This window comes from Pituophis catenifer, unplaced genomic scaffold, assembly GCF_029215685.1.
Source record: "Pituophis catenifer annectens isolate HBS135680 unplaced genomic scaffold, rPitCat1.0.hap2 SCAF_1, whole genome shotgun sequence".
Taxonomy (NCBI): Eukaryota; Metazoa; Chordata; class Lepidosauria; order Squamata; family Colubridae; genus Pituophis; species Pituophis catenifer.
This window is the reverse complement of record NW_027256881.1, coordinates 331,114,106-331,133,127: the sequence shown is the minus strand read 5'-3', so window position 1 is coordinate 331,133,127 and position 19,022 is coordinate 331,114,106. Positions and strand designations below refer to the sequence as shown.

At 45.1% G+C, this 19,022-nt stretch overlaps 1 protein-coding gene across 2 annotated transcripts in view; it reads left to right on the top strand.

The window, feature by feature from the left end:
• PIK3R2 (phosphoinositide-3-kinase regulatory subunit 2) overlaps positions 1 to 18,795 on the top strand; it is a 40,325-nt gene extending 21,530 nt beyond the window's left edge. For both annotated transcript variants that reach the window (XM_070943388.1, XM_070943379.1), the window contains 10 exons: positions 2,099 to 2,184; positions 2,604 to 2,709; positions 3,430 to 3,528; positions 3,938 to 4,118; positions 5,829 to 5,954; positions 7,637 to 7,779; positions 9,178 to 9,354; positions 11,139 to 11,210; positions 14,804 to 14,974; positions 16,345 to 18,795. In XM_070943388.1, the coding sequence (XP_070799489.1) occupies positions 2,099 to 2,184; positions 2,604 to 2,709; positions 3,430 to 3,528; positions 3,938 to 4,118; positions 5,829 to 5,954; positions 7,637 to 7,779; positions 9,178 to 9,354; positions 11,139 to 11,210; positions 14,804 to 14,974; positions 16,345 to 16,537 (1,354 nt within the window). In that variant the 3' untranslated portion in view covers positions 16,538 to 18,795. The remainder of the gene's footprint in view (positions 1 to 2,098; positions 2,185 to 2,603; positions 2,710 to 3,429; positions 3,529 to 3,937; positions 4,119 to 5,828; positions 5,955 to 7,636; positions 7,780 to 9,177; positions 9,355 to 11,138; positions 11,211 to 14,803; positions 14,975 to 16,344) is intronic.
• The last annotated feature ends 227 nt before the right edge of the window (positions 18,796 to 19,022 follow it).

Sequence of the window (19,022 nt, the reverse complement as noted above, 5' to 3'; positions counted from 1 at the left end):
TCAGCCAGCAAAGCAAAGCAAAGCAAAGCAAAGCTGGCTGAGGAATTCTGGGAGATGAAGTCCACACGTTTTAAAGTTGCCAAGGTTGGAGACCCCTGGTTTAGTTGGTTTGGGGCACATTGCCAAGGGTAGGATTAGATGTTGTCGCTTCCAATTCTATGACGAGACTGGTGTGTTTATCTGTGGATTTGGATTCTGAAGGGTCCTTGGTGCTCTCTGAACTTGGTTGTTTTTTTTGCAGACATTTCATTATCTAATAAGCACTGATGATGCTACCTAGTTTGGGTAATGAAACGCTTGCAGGAAAACCACCAAGTTTAGAGAGCACCAAGGACCCTTCATGTCCAACCCTGAGCTTACCAAATTGTTGTGGCCCGCCAGCAGAGCTGGCAGCTGATTCGGACAGTGAGGAGGTTGGGGAGGAATGTGGGCCAGTCCTGGAGTCTGGAGAAGGCTCCAATGATGGCTCTGAGTCAGAGGCAGAGTGGGGGCCAAGGCCATCTGTGGTTCTTTGCTGCCTCCGGAGTCTCTGGAGTCTGACATCAGCGAGGCAGAAGAACAGTGTGAGCCTGTTCCCAGTGTGTGCGTGTGCAGAGCTACCAGGAGACAGGAACAATTAAGGAAACAGGGTTGACTTGGGAGTAAGGCTTGGAGATGATTGGCCCCTCCCATAAGACATAAAGAAGAAGCAATTAGTTCATCTGATCGGGAAAAGCTCTGGAAAAGCTCTGTTTGACTCTGTGCTAAGTTTGGCCTTGCCCTCCATGTGGCAATTAGTTCTCTGGCAGCATTCCAAGGGAGATAAGGTGAGTGTTTGTAAACATTCCTCTGAAAGACAGCAGTGGATGTGATGTGCCAGTGCCTGGAGGCTGTGAGAGTCTGGATGGGAGTAAACAGGCTCAGGCTTAACCCAAACAAGACCGAGTGGCTGTGGGTATTGCCTCCCAAGGACCATGTCGATTGTCCATCCTTAGTCCTGGGGGGGCAGAAGTTGCCCTCCTCAGAATGGATTTGCAATTTGGGTGTCCTCCTTGACCCACAGCTAAGATTAGAGCAACATCTGGCAGGTGTGGCTAAGGGGACCTTTGTACAAGTTCGCCTTGTACACCAATTGCGATCCTACTTGGATCGGGAGGCTCTTCTCACAGTCACTCATGCCCTTGTCACCTCACGGTTGGATTATTGCAATGCACTCTACATGGGGCTACCCCTGAAAAGTGTTCGGAGACTACAGTTGGTCCAGAATGCAGCCGCTTGGTGGTCGTGGATGCACCTAGGTACTCCCACATTACACCAATCCTCCGTGAGCTGCACTGGCTTCCTGTTGGTCTCCGGTCACAATTCAAGGTGTTGGTTATTACCTTTAAAGCCCTATATGGCTTAGGGCCAGGCTATCTTCGAGATCGTCTTCTACCACATAGCTCCCAACGACCTGTAAGATCCCACAGAGTTGGCCTCCTCTGGGTCCCGTCAGCTAAACAATGTCGCCTGGCGGGTCCGTGGGGGAGGGCCTCTCTGTGGCTGCCCTGGCTCTCTTGAATCAGCTACCTCCTGAGGCCAGGACCACTCCCACCCTACTGGCCTTCCGAAAAATGGTGAAAACCTGGCTTTTCCGGCAGGCTTGGGGCCGTTGATCTCACCACTGCGATCTTGTGAGATCCGGCCATGAGTGGTGTGTATGAGTTTTTAACGTCTCTTACTGTATATTGTTCATATTGTCTTTGGTGTAAGCCGCCCAGAGTCCTCGGAGAGTTGGGCGGCATAGAAATACGAATAATAAATAAATAAATAAATAAATAAATAAATAAATAAATAAATAAATAAGACTGTTTATCAAGCCTTGCGGACTGTAAATGAAAGTAATTTACAGCTGTATGAATTAAAGAGGTTTGCCGGGAATACGTTTGAGTTGTTTAATGTCTAAGGAAACCTAGGTCAGAACACAAATATTCTCTGTCAATGAAAGTGGAAAACCTGTATGTATAGAAATTATTTTCCTAGAGTGAGGAGCTCAGGCTCTGAATTCTTCATTAGCTGAGGCGCTAAGCTGCTGTCCCCATGGACTCCGATGCATAACTTTGTCCTGTTCCTCCCACAGCTCTGAGACAACGCCTGATTTTCCAAACCTCTTCCTGGAGACCCTTCTGCAGACAAAGGACACTGAGCCAGACCTTCCCCCTCCAGGTAGGGAAACCTTGTGTCTTCGTGTATGGTGCAGGAGAAGGGATTGTGAGGATGGGATGCGTGGCCAAAAGAGACAAGTGGATGTAGTTGGAACAGGGCAGCAGGCTTCCCCAGCGATTCCTCCAGATGTACTGAACAACCTCATTGGCTAGGAAGTTGAAGATCAACACGTTTGGAGAGCAATAGGTTGAGGAGAGCTAGAAAGGGTGTATGTGTATGCAAAAGCCGAATGCCAAGGTCTCTAATTCGTTAAACTTCTCCAGGGTGAGTTGACCCTCCTGCATATAATTGAGAGGAATGGAATGACTTCCTTGATGAGATACCATTGGGTCTCCATGCTCCTTTTCAAATAGCATGGTGGTCTTCCAGGATAGACTTGATAGTGTTCCTTTCAGCCAACCTGGTCTTCTCTTTTCCAGCTCTGCCTCCAAAGCCACCCAAAGCAAAACCTGCAGCAGTCTCTCTAACCAACGGGAATGGCACAACCCTGCAGGATGCAGAGTGGTACTGGGGAGATATCTCCAGGTAAAGGGGGACCCAAATGAGGTAGACCAGGGATCTCCAACCTTGACAACTTTAAGACTTGGGGACTTCAATACCTTTTGCTGGCTGAGAAACTCTGGGTGTTGAAGTCCACAAGTCTTAAAGTTGCCAAGGTTGGAGACCCCTGAGCTAGATTGTAGTCATGGGGAGGTGGGGGTATGTGAAAGGAACAATTGGATCAAAATGGGCCTTTTTGGAAGTGGGATGGAAGAGTTTGTTGAGGCTTTCCTTGCTCTGTTCATAAACTTTTCAGTAGTTAATTTAATTGTAAATGAGTTTGCCAGTCTTTCTTCTGTCAGAAATGGTACCTCCAGGTTATTTTTAGGAAACTGTTGAAAAGAAGAGATTTAGAACATGGAACATAGAACAATAGAGTTGGAAGGGACTTTGGAGGCCACCTAATCAGGGGTGAAATGCTCCCGGTTCAGACCTAATCCAGTAGTGATGGCGGCAGGTGGTTCAGAGAACTGGTAGCAAAAATCCCTGCCTCCCCCCCCCCCCTCATGCCCAGCTGAGCTGTGCGATCATCAGAGGCTTTTTTTTTAACTTTTAAAAGCATTTTTTCTACAACGTCTTCCACGAAAAAATGCTTTTAAAAGCATTTTAAAATGCCAAACAGCATTGCCAACATGTTCATATAAGTTTGTGTGTATGAAGATCGTAAGTATTGAAACGATCCAAATCTTCCTGCTGCTTTTTCAGAGAGGAAGTGAATGAAAAACTCCGAGACACTCCTGATGGTACCTTCCTGGTGAGGGATGCGTCCAGCAAGATCCAGGGTGAATATACATTGACCCTCCGGTGAGTCCCAATTTAACTTTGTTGAAGGGCTGATATGATGGACTTGGAAGAGCAGGAGGGGACACACACACACAGAGCTTTCCTAGAGAAAGGCCTGGATTAATAGATTGCATAGTTCCAAACTAGAAAGGGGAACAGGGGAAGAGGTTTAGGGTAACCACACCCTAGAATCTCTCAGGATGTATCTAGTAGGTTAGAAAACTATAGCTTTAGTTTGGCAAGATTCTGTCCACTAGGTGTAAGCAATAGAGGATTGGATTTGATTGCATCTCACTGTCTCTTCTCTGGGTTTGGGCTTTAGAGAGGATGAGGGCCCAGGCATGCAGTGGGGAAGGAAACAAGATGGAGGAGCAGTGTGTTGCTTCTAAGCCTGGATGGGCTGAAGGTCGGGTCCTTTCTCTTTTGACAGGAAAGGGGGAAACAACAAACTGATCAAGATTTTCCACCGGGAAGGCAAATATGGCTTCTCAGAGCCGCTGACCTTTGGCTCTGTGGTGGAACTCATCAACCACTACCGGCACGAGTCCCTGGCCCAGTACAACGCCAAGCTGGACACTCGGTTACTGTACCCGATCTCCAAGTACCAGCAGGTGAGAGATGGTTGCTAGCTCACTGTGCACCAACGGAACGGGCCTCCGTCAGAAACAGGATGCCAAATAACCTGAGCACTTCCTGAGTGGAAGGAAGTCGTCTGATCTGAAGTGGGTAGAGATGTTGGTTATGGTTGCTAAGTGAAATGTCTTCCTTAAGAGAGGCAGCCTGATGCTGGATTTTAAGAACTGAAGCGGAAGATAACTATCTCCATCTTCGGTTTGGTGTGTGGCCCATTGGAGCACACAGCTGGCCTACTGTCCAAATGGGACTCCGGGCTGGATTTACGATCTAAAGATTAGGCCAAGTTCATAGGGGAATTTAGCTCCTATCAACAATGCCCCAAAGGTGCTTTTTCAAGAGGCAACAGGACTTTCTGGTTTTTCTTTGAAGATATTTCGTTTCTCATCCAAGAAGCTTCTTTCATAAACGTATGGCACAACATAGGAGAACAAAGCCATCAGGACTAGATTCAGCAGTCTATCTGCATTTAAAAGACAAAGGCTACTCTTTTGAAGACAGCAAAGTCCACATTTTGGACAGAGAGGACCACTGGTTTGAAAGAGCAGTCAAAGAGGCCATCTGTGTCAAAATTGAACAGCCCTCTCTCAACAGAGGGGGAGGGATAGGACATCATCTGTCTCCAGTCTACAACACAGTCCTTTCAACAGTTCCAAGAAGGCTCCACACCCATTTGCACCACTCAGGTGACCTTGACGATACAGATAAACCTCCAGGTGGCCTTAACAGCTCTTTAAAAGGATGCAAATGACCAGCTGTCTGCAAGGAGTATAGATCCTTCCATTCCCCACCATCCAGTCAGAGCTGAAGAAGCTTCTTGGATGAGAAGCGAAACATCTTCAAAGAAAAACCAGAAAGTCCAGTTGCCTCTTGAAAAAAGCACCTTTGGGACAACCATGACCTGGATGACTGAGAATCTCCATAGACACTCCTACCAGTATCAACAAGTTGAGGTAGCTGAGCAAAGCCTCCTTATCTAGCAACAGTCTGTCTTGTAAGCTAATTGTGCAGAAGAAGCAACATGAAGGGAAAAGAATAGTTTCCTAGATTTATGTGCTGCCCTAAGCTATTTCTTTACTGCCTTCTCTTTGGAAAGAGAATGCTGAGCTAGTTACCTCAGCTGCTAGAGCTGCTAAATTTAAAAAATGGATTTCGATTAATATATCAGAAAGTGACATTCGGCAGCAATTAAGCACAGCAGTCTTAGACGCTCGATGTCCCGGCAACCTGGAGATATAATGTGCAACTATTTCCATTATTCTTACATTTGGAAAGCAGCAGACTTGAAAAGGCTGTCTTGGGTGACCAGACATTAATCTTCAATTAATCAATGGAAGAATTGGTCTGCTGGCCTCACTAATTTACCGAAAAGAACATGGGAGAAGGGAGGAATATGCAAGCAATTCACTGTTGGAACAAAGAAGGGAAAAGTGGCTTTTCCGAACTGAAGAGGAGCCAAGAATCTTAAAACCCAGGAAGGTTAAATTACAGAAAGTTGCCAACTCTGCTTTTCCCAGAGCAGTTAAGCTAACTGTCTTAAGGAGGCTTTCTTTCTCTATAAAGAGAAACTTGGCAAAGAATTTTGGAGTGTCTTGCTTTGGGGGAGGATGCTCCCTTTGAACATCTCTCATATCATTTCCAGGGATGGTAACAGTCGTTCTCTTTAATCCTTTGCTCTGCTTTGGCAGGACCAGGTGGTGAAGGAGGACAGCGTGGAGGCGGTTGGGGAGCAGCTGAAAGTCTATCACCAGCAGTACCAGGACAAGAGCCGCGAGTACGACCTTCTTTACGAAGAATACACACGCACCTCACAGGTACTTAAAACCGGCTGACTTTAAAAATCTTCTTTAAAGACTACTGGTCCTTGACTTACAACCTTGTCAAGCATCTAGAACAGTGGTCTGAGTCTCCAACCTTTCTGGCATTGCAGACCGGTCAGGGAGAGAGAGGGAATGGTTTCCCACGAGCGGCGGGTGAGCGCATGGACGTGCGCAGCTCAACTTGTGCAAGTGGCGAGCACATGCACCTGCCACTCACAGAAATGGAGCTGCATGTGCTCGCCCACCTGCTGCATGTGCAAGTGGAACTACATGCTCGACCCACCACTTTCGCAGGCCCCACAGCCCAGGGGTTGGGGGCCCCGTGGTCTAAAACTTGGAATGCTTATGACAGACCTACTCGGGAGTTCTTACAACCCAGATTCACACTTAATAACAGTGTGTCAGCCATGGAGGCCATCTTTTTCTTTGGATCTTCAGGGCTGCCACACTTAGTGCTGTGGGAAACAGGGGTGGGGGATTGCATGGAGTTGGTAGAGTTATTTAGCCATAACAACATTCTTTTCTCTGAGAGTCAAGGACGTTCTGCCCTGCACCTGGAGTGGGGTGATTGGGAGGCATCTCCAGTTAGGACAGTGCATTGTGATGGACATGTGGGTGCAGGGGAAGGGACTTGGACTTTATTTTGGGTGGGGGAAACATGGAAGCTTTCAGATTCGGGTTTTTCCAGATGTGCCAATATGACATCTCTAAGGAAATGGAACTTTGAGGAACTTCCAGCCTTGGAGTCTTCTTTCCTTGGGGGTGTTACTTGGAATGCTGACACAGTGCCCCACCGCCACTTGCAGTCACATGACTGAACTTCAGGCGCTCAGCAACCGGGCAGCATTTATGATCATTTGTGACATCCCACAGTCACATGAACACTTTTTACAACAGTTTTGCCGAAAACGTGTACTTACTTCTGGTTTTGGGCAAAATTGCACCCTTAGCAAGCCATGGGTTGGCTTAACAATTATAGTGTTTACTTAACAGCTCCTGAAAAAACAATCTTACCAACGTCACGGTTTAATTTAATTTAATTTTTTTTTTTGCTATGTCAATCCTTTTTATTAGTTTATAATCTAAAATACAAAAGCAAATAATAGGGAAAAAAGGGAAGAGAAAAAAAGGGAAGAGAAAAAGAAAGAAAAGGCATTGACGTCCGACTCGCTTTGGTGCAGTAGAATAAGAAGTAACATCCAACCTCAGTTTGTTACTTTCACATAGTAGTATCAACTAGCCATTTCTGTAAGAACAGGCCTATCTTTTCTTTTATGTACAATGAGAGCGTATGCACCAAGACAAATTCCTTGTGTGTCCAATCACACATGGCCAATAAAGAATTCTATTCTATTCTATTCTATTCTATTCTATTCTATTCTATTCTATTCTATTCTATTCTATTCTATCTAATCAGTAAAACCCAAAATCAAAATTTCATTTTTTTTCCCCACCTCAAGCACAAAGTCCAGAAGCGGTTTCCAAATAGAAAAAAAAGTACTTGTGTTTTTTTTTTTCTTTTATCAAAGCAGTCAATTTAGCCATCATGATTTACAATCGTGATGGGTGGGCTCCTTTATAGTCGTTCAGGATTAACTGTACCTGCTACATATTCATGGTGGGTTTCCACAGTATTTCCTCTTGACTTCATCGTCCTCTTTCTCCCTCCTGCTCAGGAATTGCAAATGAAACGGACGGCCATTGAGGCCTTCAATGAAACCATCAAGATCTTTGAAGAGCAGTGCCAGACGCAGGAGAAATGCAGCCGGGATTACGTGGAGCGTTTCCGGAGGGAAGGGAATGAGAAGGAGGTGCAGCGGTGAGACCCTTTCAGAATAAAGCTACATCTTTTTCCCCTCCCCCACTGGGCTGAATGTCACAAAGAGAACAGAACAGAGAAGAGGGTGGGGCCCAGAAAAACACCAATTTCCAGTTAATTGACATGAGTGAAGTACAGTTAATAGGGTTAATCCCTGTGTGTTTAATTTTCCCCAGCTGTCAAGTTAAAAGCTAGAATTTGCAGGCAATACTTGGGGCTGCTCTGCGGCCTTTCCAAATGCTTTTATTGTGGGCCACCATTATTGATTTGAAAAACCTCAGCAGGATTAGACCTGGCATTTGGATGGGAAAGCACCAGGAAACTCAGAATTGTCAATTAGACTGGAATTTTTTTTTTTAATGCTGAAAAATGCTGAGACAGAACCACTTCTGTAGTGTTGTCACGAGGGCAATGTGGTTGTGTCTAAAGTTGGGGGTGGGGGGAGAATTTCTTGTTTTTACTGTGTTCTCATCTTGTCAAGCCTCAAACCAAAAAAGAAACGTAATTCTTCCAAGATGTGCTCTTTATTGTTTCACACCTATAGGCAAAATCTTGCCAGACTGAAGACTCTACTATCTGTTTCTACAATACTGTATATTCTGTGAACCATTAAGCAGGGGCCATTTTCACCCTCTTCCTCTCACACATAACAATATTTGGGCTAAATTGTCTCTTACTCCTCTGGAACAGGGGTCTCCAACGGTGGCAACTTTAAGACTTGTGGACTTCAACTGTCAGAATTCAAGCTGGCTGAAGAACTCTGGGAGTTGAAGTCCACAAGTCTTAAAGTTGCCAAGGTTGGAAACCCCTGCTCTGGAATGCAGCTGCTGGGGATCTCCTGCTACTCCTCCCTCCTGGGGATCCACCTCCTCATTACATTCCCTCATACATCCTAACAGAGCTGTTATTTATTAGAGTTTTGTCCCCACCTTCATTACTTTATAAGTAACCCAAGGTGGAAAACATCTAAATACTCCACCCTCCTCCTATGTTCCCCACAACAACTCTATGACGTGCGTTTGGGCTGAGAGAGAGTGACTAGCTGATAGTCGCTCAGCCAGCTTTCGTGCCTAAGGTAGGACTAGAATTCACAGTCTCCTGGCGATTGGCCCAAAGTCACTCAGCTGGCTTTCATTCCTAAAGCAAGACTAGCACTCACGGTCTCCAGGTGATTGGCTCAAGTCATCCAGTCAGTTTTCTAGTCCCTAAGATGGAACTAGAATTCGGTCTCCTGGTGATTGGCCCACAGTCACCCAGACAACTTTCATGCCTAAGGCAGGACTAGAACTCACACTCTCCTAGTTTCTAAGCCATCACTTCACCAAACTGGCTCTGCTGAGGCAACTTCTGAGCCTTTCTTGCTTCCCTAACAGCCTGTCCCTATCTTTTTCCCCCTAGGATCATGATGAATTCAGAAAAGCTGAAGTCTCGCATTACTGAAATTCATGATAGCAAGATGAAGCTGGAGCAGGACCTCAAGCAGCAGGCCTCTGAAAACCGGGAGATCGACAAGCGTATGAACAGTCTTAAACCTGACTTGTTGCAGCTGCGCAAACTCCGTGACCAGTACCTAGTGTACGTGCTCTTTATAACCATCCTGAGAAATACAGGCATAAATGCGGTTTAAAATCTGCCTTCACTAACCAAATGGATTGGATGTCTGTACAGGTAGTCCTCATCTTACAACTGGTCTCTTAGTGACCAGTCGAAGTTGCAATAGAACATTAGAGTAGAGTAGAGTAGAGTAGAGTAGAGTAGAGTAGAGTAGAGTAGAGTAGAGTAGAATTTATTTATTTATTTATTTATTTATTTATTTATTTATTTATTTATTTATTTATTTATTTATTAGTCCAATTAATATACCACCCTTCTCCGTAGACTCAGGGCGGCTTACAATGCATTATAGCAATAGCCTGCATACTTTTATGTATATACCTGCTTATTAGGGCTTTCGGGGGCCCCTAAGCGGTGTTGTTCTATACAAAGCTGGCTGAATAGAATAGAATAGAATAGAATAGAATAGAATAGAATAGAATAGAATAGAATAGAATAGAATAGAATAGAATAGAATAGTTGGAAGGGACCTTGGAGGTCTTCTAGTCCAACCCCCTGTTCAGGCAAGAAACCATATACCATTTCAGACAAATGGTTATCCAGTCTCTTCTTAAAAACTTCCAGTGTTGGAGCATTCACAACTTCTCAAGGCAAGTTGTTCCACTGATCAATTGTTCTGTCAGGAAATTTCTTCTTAGTTCTAGGTTGCTTCTCTCCTTGATTAGTTTCCACCCATTGCTTCTTATCCTGGCTTCAGGTGCTTTGGAGAATATCCTGACTCCCTCTTCTTTGTGGCAACCCCTGAGATATCGGAACACTGCTACCATATCACCACTAGTTCTTTTTTTCATTAAACTAGACATACCCAGTTCCTGCAACCGTTCTTTATATGTTTTAGTCTCCAGTCCCTTAATCATCTTTGTTGACCCAGATTCAAAGTTATAATGGCCACGCACACACAAACACACACACACACAGAGTCATGGGCACTTTTGGCCCTCATTTGCAGCCATTTGAAGCATATTGAGATCACATGATTGCAATTTACAACTTTTTTTTTTTTTTGCCAGAAACCAGCATTTTCTTCCAGTTTCTGGGAGAAAAAATGCTTATTGCAGGCAGTGGGTTTGCTTAACAATGGTTGCATTTGCTTAACGACTGCTGCAGAAAATGTCATAAAATTGGGTCAGTCATGTGGGTGCCTTGAGGTATGATCATCCTGATCTATGATGGAAAATTCTGGGTTCCGTTAGGGTTAAAATCAAGAGCTACCTTGATTTCCAGCTTCCTTTCTGATAGCGTAATCCTGCCCCCCAGTGGCCTGTCCACAAAATGCAAGTGCTCTCATAATTCAGTGCTAAGCAAGTACAGACTTGTAAGGCTTTCATCCTGATTGCTACTGTGTGTAAAATAGTTAAAAGCCTAAGAAAAGTGCTGACGAAAGCTATCCAGTGAGTGGCTTTGCTTATCTGAAGGGGACATGACCTGCTTCTAAAATGTTATTTTTCTGGTTTGCTAACAGAACATTATATTAACATGATCTTGGGACAGCTAAGTTTAAAATAGCTATTTAATGATAATTTCTTTTAAAAAACTGTTCTTTTAACATTGGAATTTTTCCAACCCATTGGGGCAATGCAAACAATTACCATTTTATAATTATGCACCAATGCCTTCTTGATGTGGTCACAATTGTCATTTTAATTTACTAGGCTTGGCTGCAACCTGGAAAAACAGCTTTGTGCATGTCCCTTAAATGCTGTTTAAAAATGAGCAGTTTTTGTTCCTTTTTTTAATGTCTCCAGATGGTTGACCCAGAAGGGGACTCGTCAGAAGAAGATCAATGAATGGCTTGGAATCAAGAGTGAAACTGAGGAGTAAGTGGCTCCATTCTTATTCTGCTCCGAGAGGGCTTCATCATCTCAAAAGTGTGTGTCTACAGGAAACTGTTTAGCATTCAGAAGGTTCCAGATTGAAACTCTGGTATGTCCAGTTACAAATGGACAGCTAGTAGGGAATTGGAAAGGCATCTTTGTGGCAGAGACTTCAGTGAGCTTCTTATAATCTTCTGCAACCTCATCTGTCCTGTAAGTCTAGCTTTAATTCCTATATCATGAAGCCAACCCAGCTGGATAAGTGCTTATGATTTATAAGGACTGTGGTGGCCCAGTGGTTAGAATGCAGTATGGCAGGCTAACTCTGCCCACTACCAGCAGTTCGTTCCTCACCGGTTGAAGGTTGACTCAGCCTTTCATCCTTCCGAGGTCGGTAAAATGAGGACCCAGATTGTTGTGAGCAATGTGCTGACTCCGTAAACCGCTTAGAGAGGGCTGTAAAGCACTTTGAAGTGTATGTAAGTCTAAATACTATCGCTGTTCTGTTTGCAGCAGTTCAAATCCTGATATCCCCAGTTAAAAGAAATGTTTACCAAGACCTAGCTGGGTGGGTTAGTAGGGACCCCCTCTTGGAGTTCTACTATCCCAGCATCTGGGTCCAGTATCAACCACAACATCAAGGAATGGGGTGAGGTGTGACGGTCCTAAGGGGAAATCTAATGGTGCCTAAAGAGTTGGGCTGTGAGCACCTATTTGCATTGTACTGCAGGGACAAACTTGCATTATTGCTTGAGTATTGTTTCCCATGGGCATGACAGAATCCCTTCCATAAGACCTCATTGTTTGAGCTGGAGACTGCCGCAGGGTCCTTTTGCCTATACCCAGTTCATTGGGCTCCCATACCCCAGGGGGTCCACTCCACCCTTTCTGGACTTTAGGCAACCCACACACACCAGCAGATCCTTGGATAGTAATCTCAGTTTCATGTTATCATGTCCTCCCCACATCTACTGCTGTTCATTACTAGTAGAGGTAAATTAGAGTTTTCCTTAACTTAAGGTTGCTCTCAGTTTCCTATGCAGAACAGCAAAACCCACAGGTGGCACAGGAGACTAATGCTACTGTTAAAGGTAGTATTTAGCTTCCAGCTGCCTGCAATTACTGCTAGTTCAATTCTCACCAGGCTCAAGGTTGACTCAGCCTTCCATCCTTTCTAAGGTAGATAAAATGAGGACCCGGTTTGTGGGGGCAATACTTTACTTTACTTTTACTTTTACTTTTATTTGATTTGTATACCGCCCTACTCCCGAAGGACTCAGGGCGGTGAACAGCCAACAATAAAATACATACATACAAAATTTAAAAAGCAGAAATAAAATCAAATTAAATAGTTTGGCCCAGACAGATTAAAACCCCAATCAATTTAAAACAAATTTAAACTTTGAGGATTAAAAATATTAAAAAATATTAAAATATTAAAATTGTTTAAAAAGAGGAAGAAAGTTAGGCCAGGCCCGCCTGGTGAAATAAAAAGGTCTTTAGAGCGCGGCGGAAGGTGCACAGATCCGGGATCCTCCGTATCTCCGGGGGGAGCCCATTCCAGATAGTAGGTGCCCCCACAGAGAAGGCTCTCCCCCTGGGGGCCACCAGTCGACATTGTTTGGCTGACGGCACCCGGAGGAGCCCCTCTCTATGAGAGCGTACCGGCCGGTGGGAAGCTATTGGTGGTAGTAGGCGGTCCCGCAAGTACCCAGGTCCTGAGCCATGGAGCGCTTTAAAGGTGGTAACCAAAACCTTGAAGCGCACCCAGAATACCACCGGGAGCCAGTGCAGCTTGCGCAGGAGAGGTGTTACATGGGAGCGCCATGTCGCTCCCATTACCACCTGCGCGGCCGCACTCTGCGCCAGTTGGAGCCTCCAGGTGCTTCTCAAGGGGAGCCCCATGTAGAGAGCGTTACAATAGTCCAGGCGGGAGGTGACGAGGGCATGAGTGACCACACAAAACTGACTTTGTATAAATATACAAAAGTATGAAGGCTATTGCTTAACACCTTGTAAGCCGCCCTGAGTCTCTGGAGAAAGGCAGCATATAAATAAATTAAAAAAAAAACCCTTCACCACCAATTGCTCCACTAGAATGATCACAAACACCATCGTACCACACCCAACTGCTTTGCTGCAGGGCTGTTGTAGTTGCTCTTTGCTAAGCTGCTGGGCTGGCTGGGGAGAGGTCTTACAGGAACAGGGCACCATCATCCCAAAAGCTAGCTACTCTCAGGCAACCTGTCCTCTCCTAGATTCTCCCTGGGGAGGACTCCATGCCTTGGGTTGGGACTTGGAGTTGATTGATGATCTGGCAGAAGAAGTGGCTATTAACCTTTAGGCGTGCTTCCTCTGATTTTGTTTCTGCTTCAAGCAACCTGTAGGGCAGGGAAAGCCTCTAGATTGGTCTTTCTCAAGTACCTTGAATGCAAACAGATGCTAGACGAGTTTCCCAACAATCTGGCTTGAGACCTGGATATCTGCAAGACTGTCTCCTTCAACTGGATCCCATTCCTTTGAATTGGAAAGCTGGATCCAACTCTTTTGAATTGGAAAGGAATTGCTGCTTCCTGTCCTGTGAGAGATTGGTGGGGTGGAACAAAACATTTCTGTTTTGCTGTGCTGGATTTAGAAGTATCTTCCACCAGAAATCTGAATGGCCCCATTACCCCTGATGTTTGGAAAAGCCATTAAAACAAAACTGTTTAAGAGAGCCTTTACTTATGATCTAGCTGTCAGACCATCTAACACAGGGGTCAGCAACCTGCGGCTCGGGAGCCGCATGTGGCTCTTTTATCCCTCTGCTGCAGCTCCCTGTCGCTGGTCGGCTCCACAATTGATAGGGCTTTTGGTTAGGGCAGGTAGAGGAAAAAGGACACCATGCTAGGAGGAGATTCTATGATGGGGAAACTGGACTTCGGTCAGCAGAGGAAAAAGGATGCCGTACTAGGAGGAGTCTATGGTGGGGGAACTGGACTTCCGGTCAGCTCCAGAATTGAATGGAGGGCTTCCGGTTAGGACCTTTGTGGCTCTTTGAGTGTTTAAGGTTGCCGACCCCTGATCTAACACCTTAATGCAAAAATGAATAGTTAAATGAGGTGTTGGTTTTAATGAATGTATTATTTGGGTATTGCTTTTTCTTTTCAGTTTGGTTATTGCTGGGCATCATTTGGAGTTATTTTGGAACATGAGACTATAAAATTCATTGTCATGAATTAATAGTGAAAGGATCAGAATAACACAAATTGGGCAAAGGCTCTACAATCAGTCATGGCCTTTTGTCTCTGTCCTACATCAAGTCAGTGCATTGGTCTGCCAGAACAAATATCAGCTTTCCAAGATTTCAAATAAGCTTACCATAAAATGCAAAGGGGTCAACATATGATCTTGGATTGACTTCTAAGTTCTAGATCTTTTTGTTTTACATAGCCCTGGAAGTCCATCACATCTATTGTCCTCTTAAGGAAGGAAATTGCTACTTGGTAAAAGGGCAGGATGTTCTTTAGTAATATCTCATAATCTCGAAAGTGGAGAATAGAGGGGAACTGGCCAGACTTCCCCTTTGTGTTCTCACCATTAGTTCTGCCTTGCAGCCAATACTCCATGATGGAGGATGAAGAAGAGCTGCCCCATCACGATGAGCGGACATGGTATGTAGGCAAGATCAACCGTACCCAGGCAGAGGAAATGCTGGTGGGCAAGCGTGATGGGACCTTTCTGATTCGGGAGAGCAGCCAGCGAGGGTGCTACGCCTGCTCTGTGGTGTGAGTTGTCTGAAGTATTTTTTTTCCCCCATTCATTTAAAAAACCAAGCTTCATTCATTTTACTTGACTCGCTTGATCGACTGACTTGAATCAGTTGGTGCCTGTGTTGTGGTGAAACTCAAATGCAGCCTTCATTCATGTTTTTGATATATGTAGCCAATGCTCTCTAAAAGTTGTTTTATCTCACACGGCAAAGGATGCCTCTTCCAAGATGCTCTTCTTTGTAACGTCTAGAAATATTCATTATTTTCCACGGTAAACGCTTTCAGAAATTGCTAGGAGCATGCACCGTCCATGATGGATTTATTTACGTATTTCTTTTGCAAAACTACACGGCCGCCTATCTTAATCAAATAATTCCAATGCTTAACAAAGATAAAAACAAAACATGCCTATAATTTTTTTTTAAAAAAAACCTGCACCTGTTAGAATGTGCCTTAGAAAAGACATTGTACTTGGTTCTCTATCACTTAGTACAGGGATCCCCAACCCGCAGGGCACAGCCCAGTATCGGGCTACTGCCTGTTTGGAGCCGGGCTGCACATGGTGGGTGCATATGTTTGCACATGCAGCTCTACTTGCATGAGCTGTGTGTGTAAAGCTACATTTGTGCAAGCAGCGGGCGTGTGCACAATCATCCCCTCTCTCCCCCCTCCCCCACCAGAAAGATGGGGGACCTGGTACAAAATGCTTCTCCAATTATGACCTGCATTTTCTTTAGATGCAATACTTGCCTTTTTTGTTTTTTGTTTACTTTAATAAATGCAGGTGGTCCTCACTTAGCAGCCGCTTGTTCAGTGACCATTTGAAGTTATGATGGTGCTGAATGAGGAGGCTTAGGGCCGATCCTCGAGGTACCAGCCATCACAGCGTCCCAGCGGTCACATGACTGAATTTCAGATGCTTGGCTGCCAGCATGCAAATTCCATACAGCAACCCATAGTCATGTGGTTGCCATATGCGACTTTCACTGCTGACTTTCAATGAGCAGAGCCACTAGGGAAGCTGGCCGCAAGTGGCAGTCACATGACTTGACAACTGTGATTCCTTAATGACCAGAATTGCCATCATAAATCCATTGCGGTTACATTGCTTTTGACTTTATGCCCGCATTGCTTAGTGACAAGAATTCCCAGACCTGATTATGATTGTTAACCGAGGACTACCTGTTCTTCCAAGAAAATTTCAATATTATTTGAAATACTGCATCTTGGATACCATCCATTTTCTCTTTCTTCCTTTGACCCCCCCATCCCATTCCCGGTTGTCCCTTGTTGCCTTTATGCAGCTCTTTGTCTTTCTTGAACAATATTTAATGACACAAAGTGTTAATTGTTAATTGTGAGTTCTTAATTTCTTGTTCTTGCAGGGTGGATGGAGACACGAAACACTGCGTGATTTACAAGACAGCAACAGGCTACGGCTTTGCAGAACCTTACAACCTCTATGCCTCGCTTAAGGAGTTGGTTTTGCACTACAAGCACACTTCCCTCGTGCAGCACAATGACTCACTCAATGTCACGCTGGCACACCCGATTCTCTCCCAGCTTCCTCCAAGATGAGCACTTCCCTTCCCTACCACTTCCCACTTCCTACCCTTCCAGAATCTCCGATGAATGGCCTGCCTTTCCTTGACTGCCCGTTGGGATCAAAAGCCCCTCAGATTTCCTTCTTGTGTTCACCGTTAACTCTGCCTATTGTTCTTGCTTTCCATCGGTGGCTCTCCTCTTCTACTTCCTTTTCCTGCCTACCCTCCTTTCTCTAAGCTGGGAATTTTTTCAACCTTGACAATGTTAAGATACTTGGACTTCAGCTCAGCACGCTGGCTGGAGAATTCTGGGAATTGAAGTCCATGCATCTTAAAGTGGTCAAGGTTGAAAATCACTGTTCTAGGCTAACTTTTTTTTTTACATTCGCTGGTGCATTTTGAATTCCTTCATTTTCTCCTAGTGGCTTTTTCGGTGCTAGGGAAACTACCTTATACCGCTGGGCACGATCTCAGCAGAGAAGCTATTCTTGGGGAGAGGGGAGGGGGGGAAATGGTGCTGGTGCTTCTGCAGGCTGGCAATCCCTAAGAATTTGGGGAGAGACCATTATTTCGTTTTCTCCCTCTCGGATTTACCTGGGAAGGGCCAGATGAGATGGTTAAGAACTCCTCAGGCCTTGCATCCATCTGTGTTGGCATTCACCTGGCAAAACTCAACCTGCTTTGCAGTGACTCTCTTCCCCCTGTGCCGGCTTTCTTTTCTTGGTGTAGAGTGTTCCCTGGTGTAGAGTGATATGATAGTAATCCGGTTTTAGCTTCCTATGCAGCTGCTTCTGTTCTTAAATATGCAAAAATGGAGAGCGGAAAGGAAAACTACATTACCGTGGTCTTTGGAAGCTTCTCCCCACTCTTTCAATCTGCCTTGCTTTCCAAGCACTTTACCTGCTGCTGAATGGGCAGTGGGGGAGGGAGGGAATGATGCCGATTCAAATGGCCTCACACTTCAGCCTTCCTCCATGGCTCCATTTAATCAGGATGCAGAGCCTGCCTCTTCTTTGAACCCTGATGCTGAGGCTAGCAAGCCTTGCTGGAGATCCTCAGCCTTCCTGCAAGACCAGGTGTGACATCCCTTCTGATAGGGCTCCGCTTCAGCATCCCAGCTAGTCCTGCCTCTCAGGGCTGTGCTTGTCCATATTTCTGGATGAACCTGGAAATTGGCGGCTTGACTGCATGCTCTTTGGCATAAAGCCATAAACTCATTTCCAAACTTTTGCCCGAAAGGAAAGGGAGGGAGGAAGTTCTCAGTAATTCTCACTCATAGGCTTTTGTCCACCTGTATTACCTGGTCTGCTTTATGTAGGGCTGGCTTCCATTTTCAAAAGCTGGTCTAAAATCATTTGAACCATATAACCAGGGGTGGGCTTCAGATCCTTTAGCAACGGGTTTGCTGCCCTGTTGCTGGGTGGGCGTGGCCTAGTCAGCCGCCTGTACCACGGCGGGGGGGGGGGGGTTCGCCCTCTCCAGGCTTCGGAGGCTTTCCTCAAGCCTCCGGGAGGACAAAAACTGCTTCTCCCCGGGGTCCGGAGGCTGGAAACAGGCCCGTTTCTGGACTTCTGGAACCTCCAGTAGGCCCATTTTTTGCTCTCCCAGACCCTCTGCGTGGCCCCTTCACTTACCTGGAATGATGAACGGGCCGCATGGAGAGTCATGGGAGGGGTGGGTGGGGCCAGCCAGGGGTAGTATTTGGGAGTTCGCCGAACCCCAGCAATCCTTGGCTAGAGGATTGCCCAAACCCTGCCGAATCCCCAGGAACTCATCTCTGCGTACAACCCATATTGTACACAAACCCTTGTGATTTTTGTGTCTTGCGGGCACATGCAACAAACTGTCTCTGGTCTGAGCCTGCATTTTTTTTTCTTTTGTCTTCCTATCAAAGCACCTGTTTGATGCCATTGCTGACCTCCATTAAAGGATGGAATTGTTATTTTTTAATTTTCACCATTCTTTTCCAGTTAGCAAGGAAGAGGGCTCTTTCTTGGTTCATGGCCATATGCCCCTCTGGATCTGCGTGTTCCTCCCATGCAGAACAGAGCAAGCTTGAATGAATGGATTCCAGCAGCAAAAGTTTTCTTTTTGTGCGTGTGTTCTCATCCTAGATATATGCAATAATACCAAACACCTCTCTTATTTCCCTTCCTCACATCATTCCAGCCATACTTTCCAGGCTCCTTCACTTTAAAAAAAAAGGAAAGAAATGTTTATTACATCATTGTAAGCTCCAGTATTTGCGTCAGAATTTGTTACTGTAAGATAAAAAGAAAATGAAAAGTTTTGTACGGTACTTCAACATAAAAAAAATAATAATAAAATGAAATGTGTTAATGCAAAAGCGCACATACTTACGTTTCTCTCTTTTCTCCTCACATGTTTGATTCTTAAAAATGGAAAAAAAATAATTCAAGTTTTTAAAAAAATTTGCAGACTGTTGGAGGGTTGAAGGCCTGTCAAGCAAGACCAAGACAGAGCAATGATAACCTTTAAAGAACTTTTTTTTTTCCTGT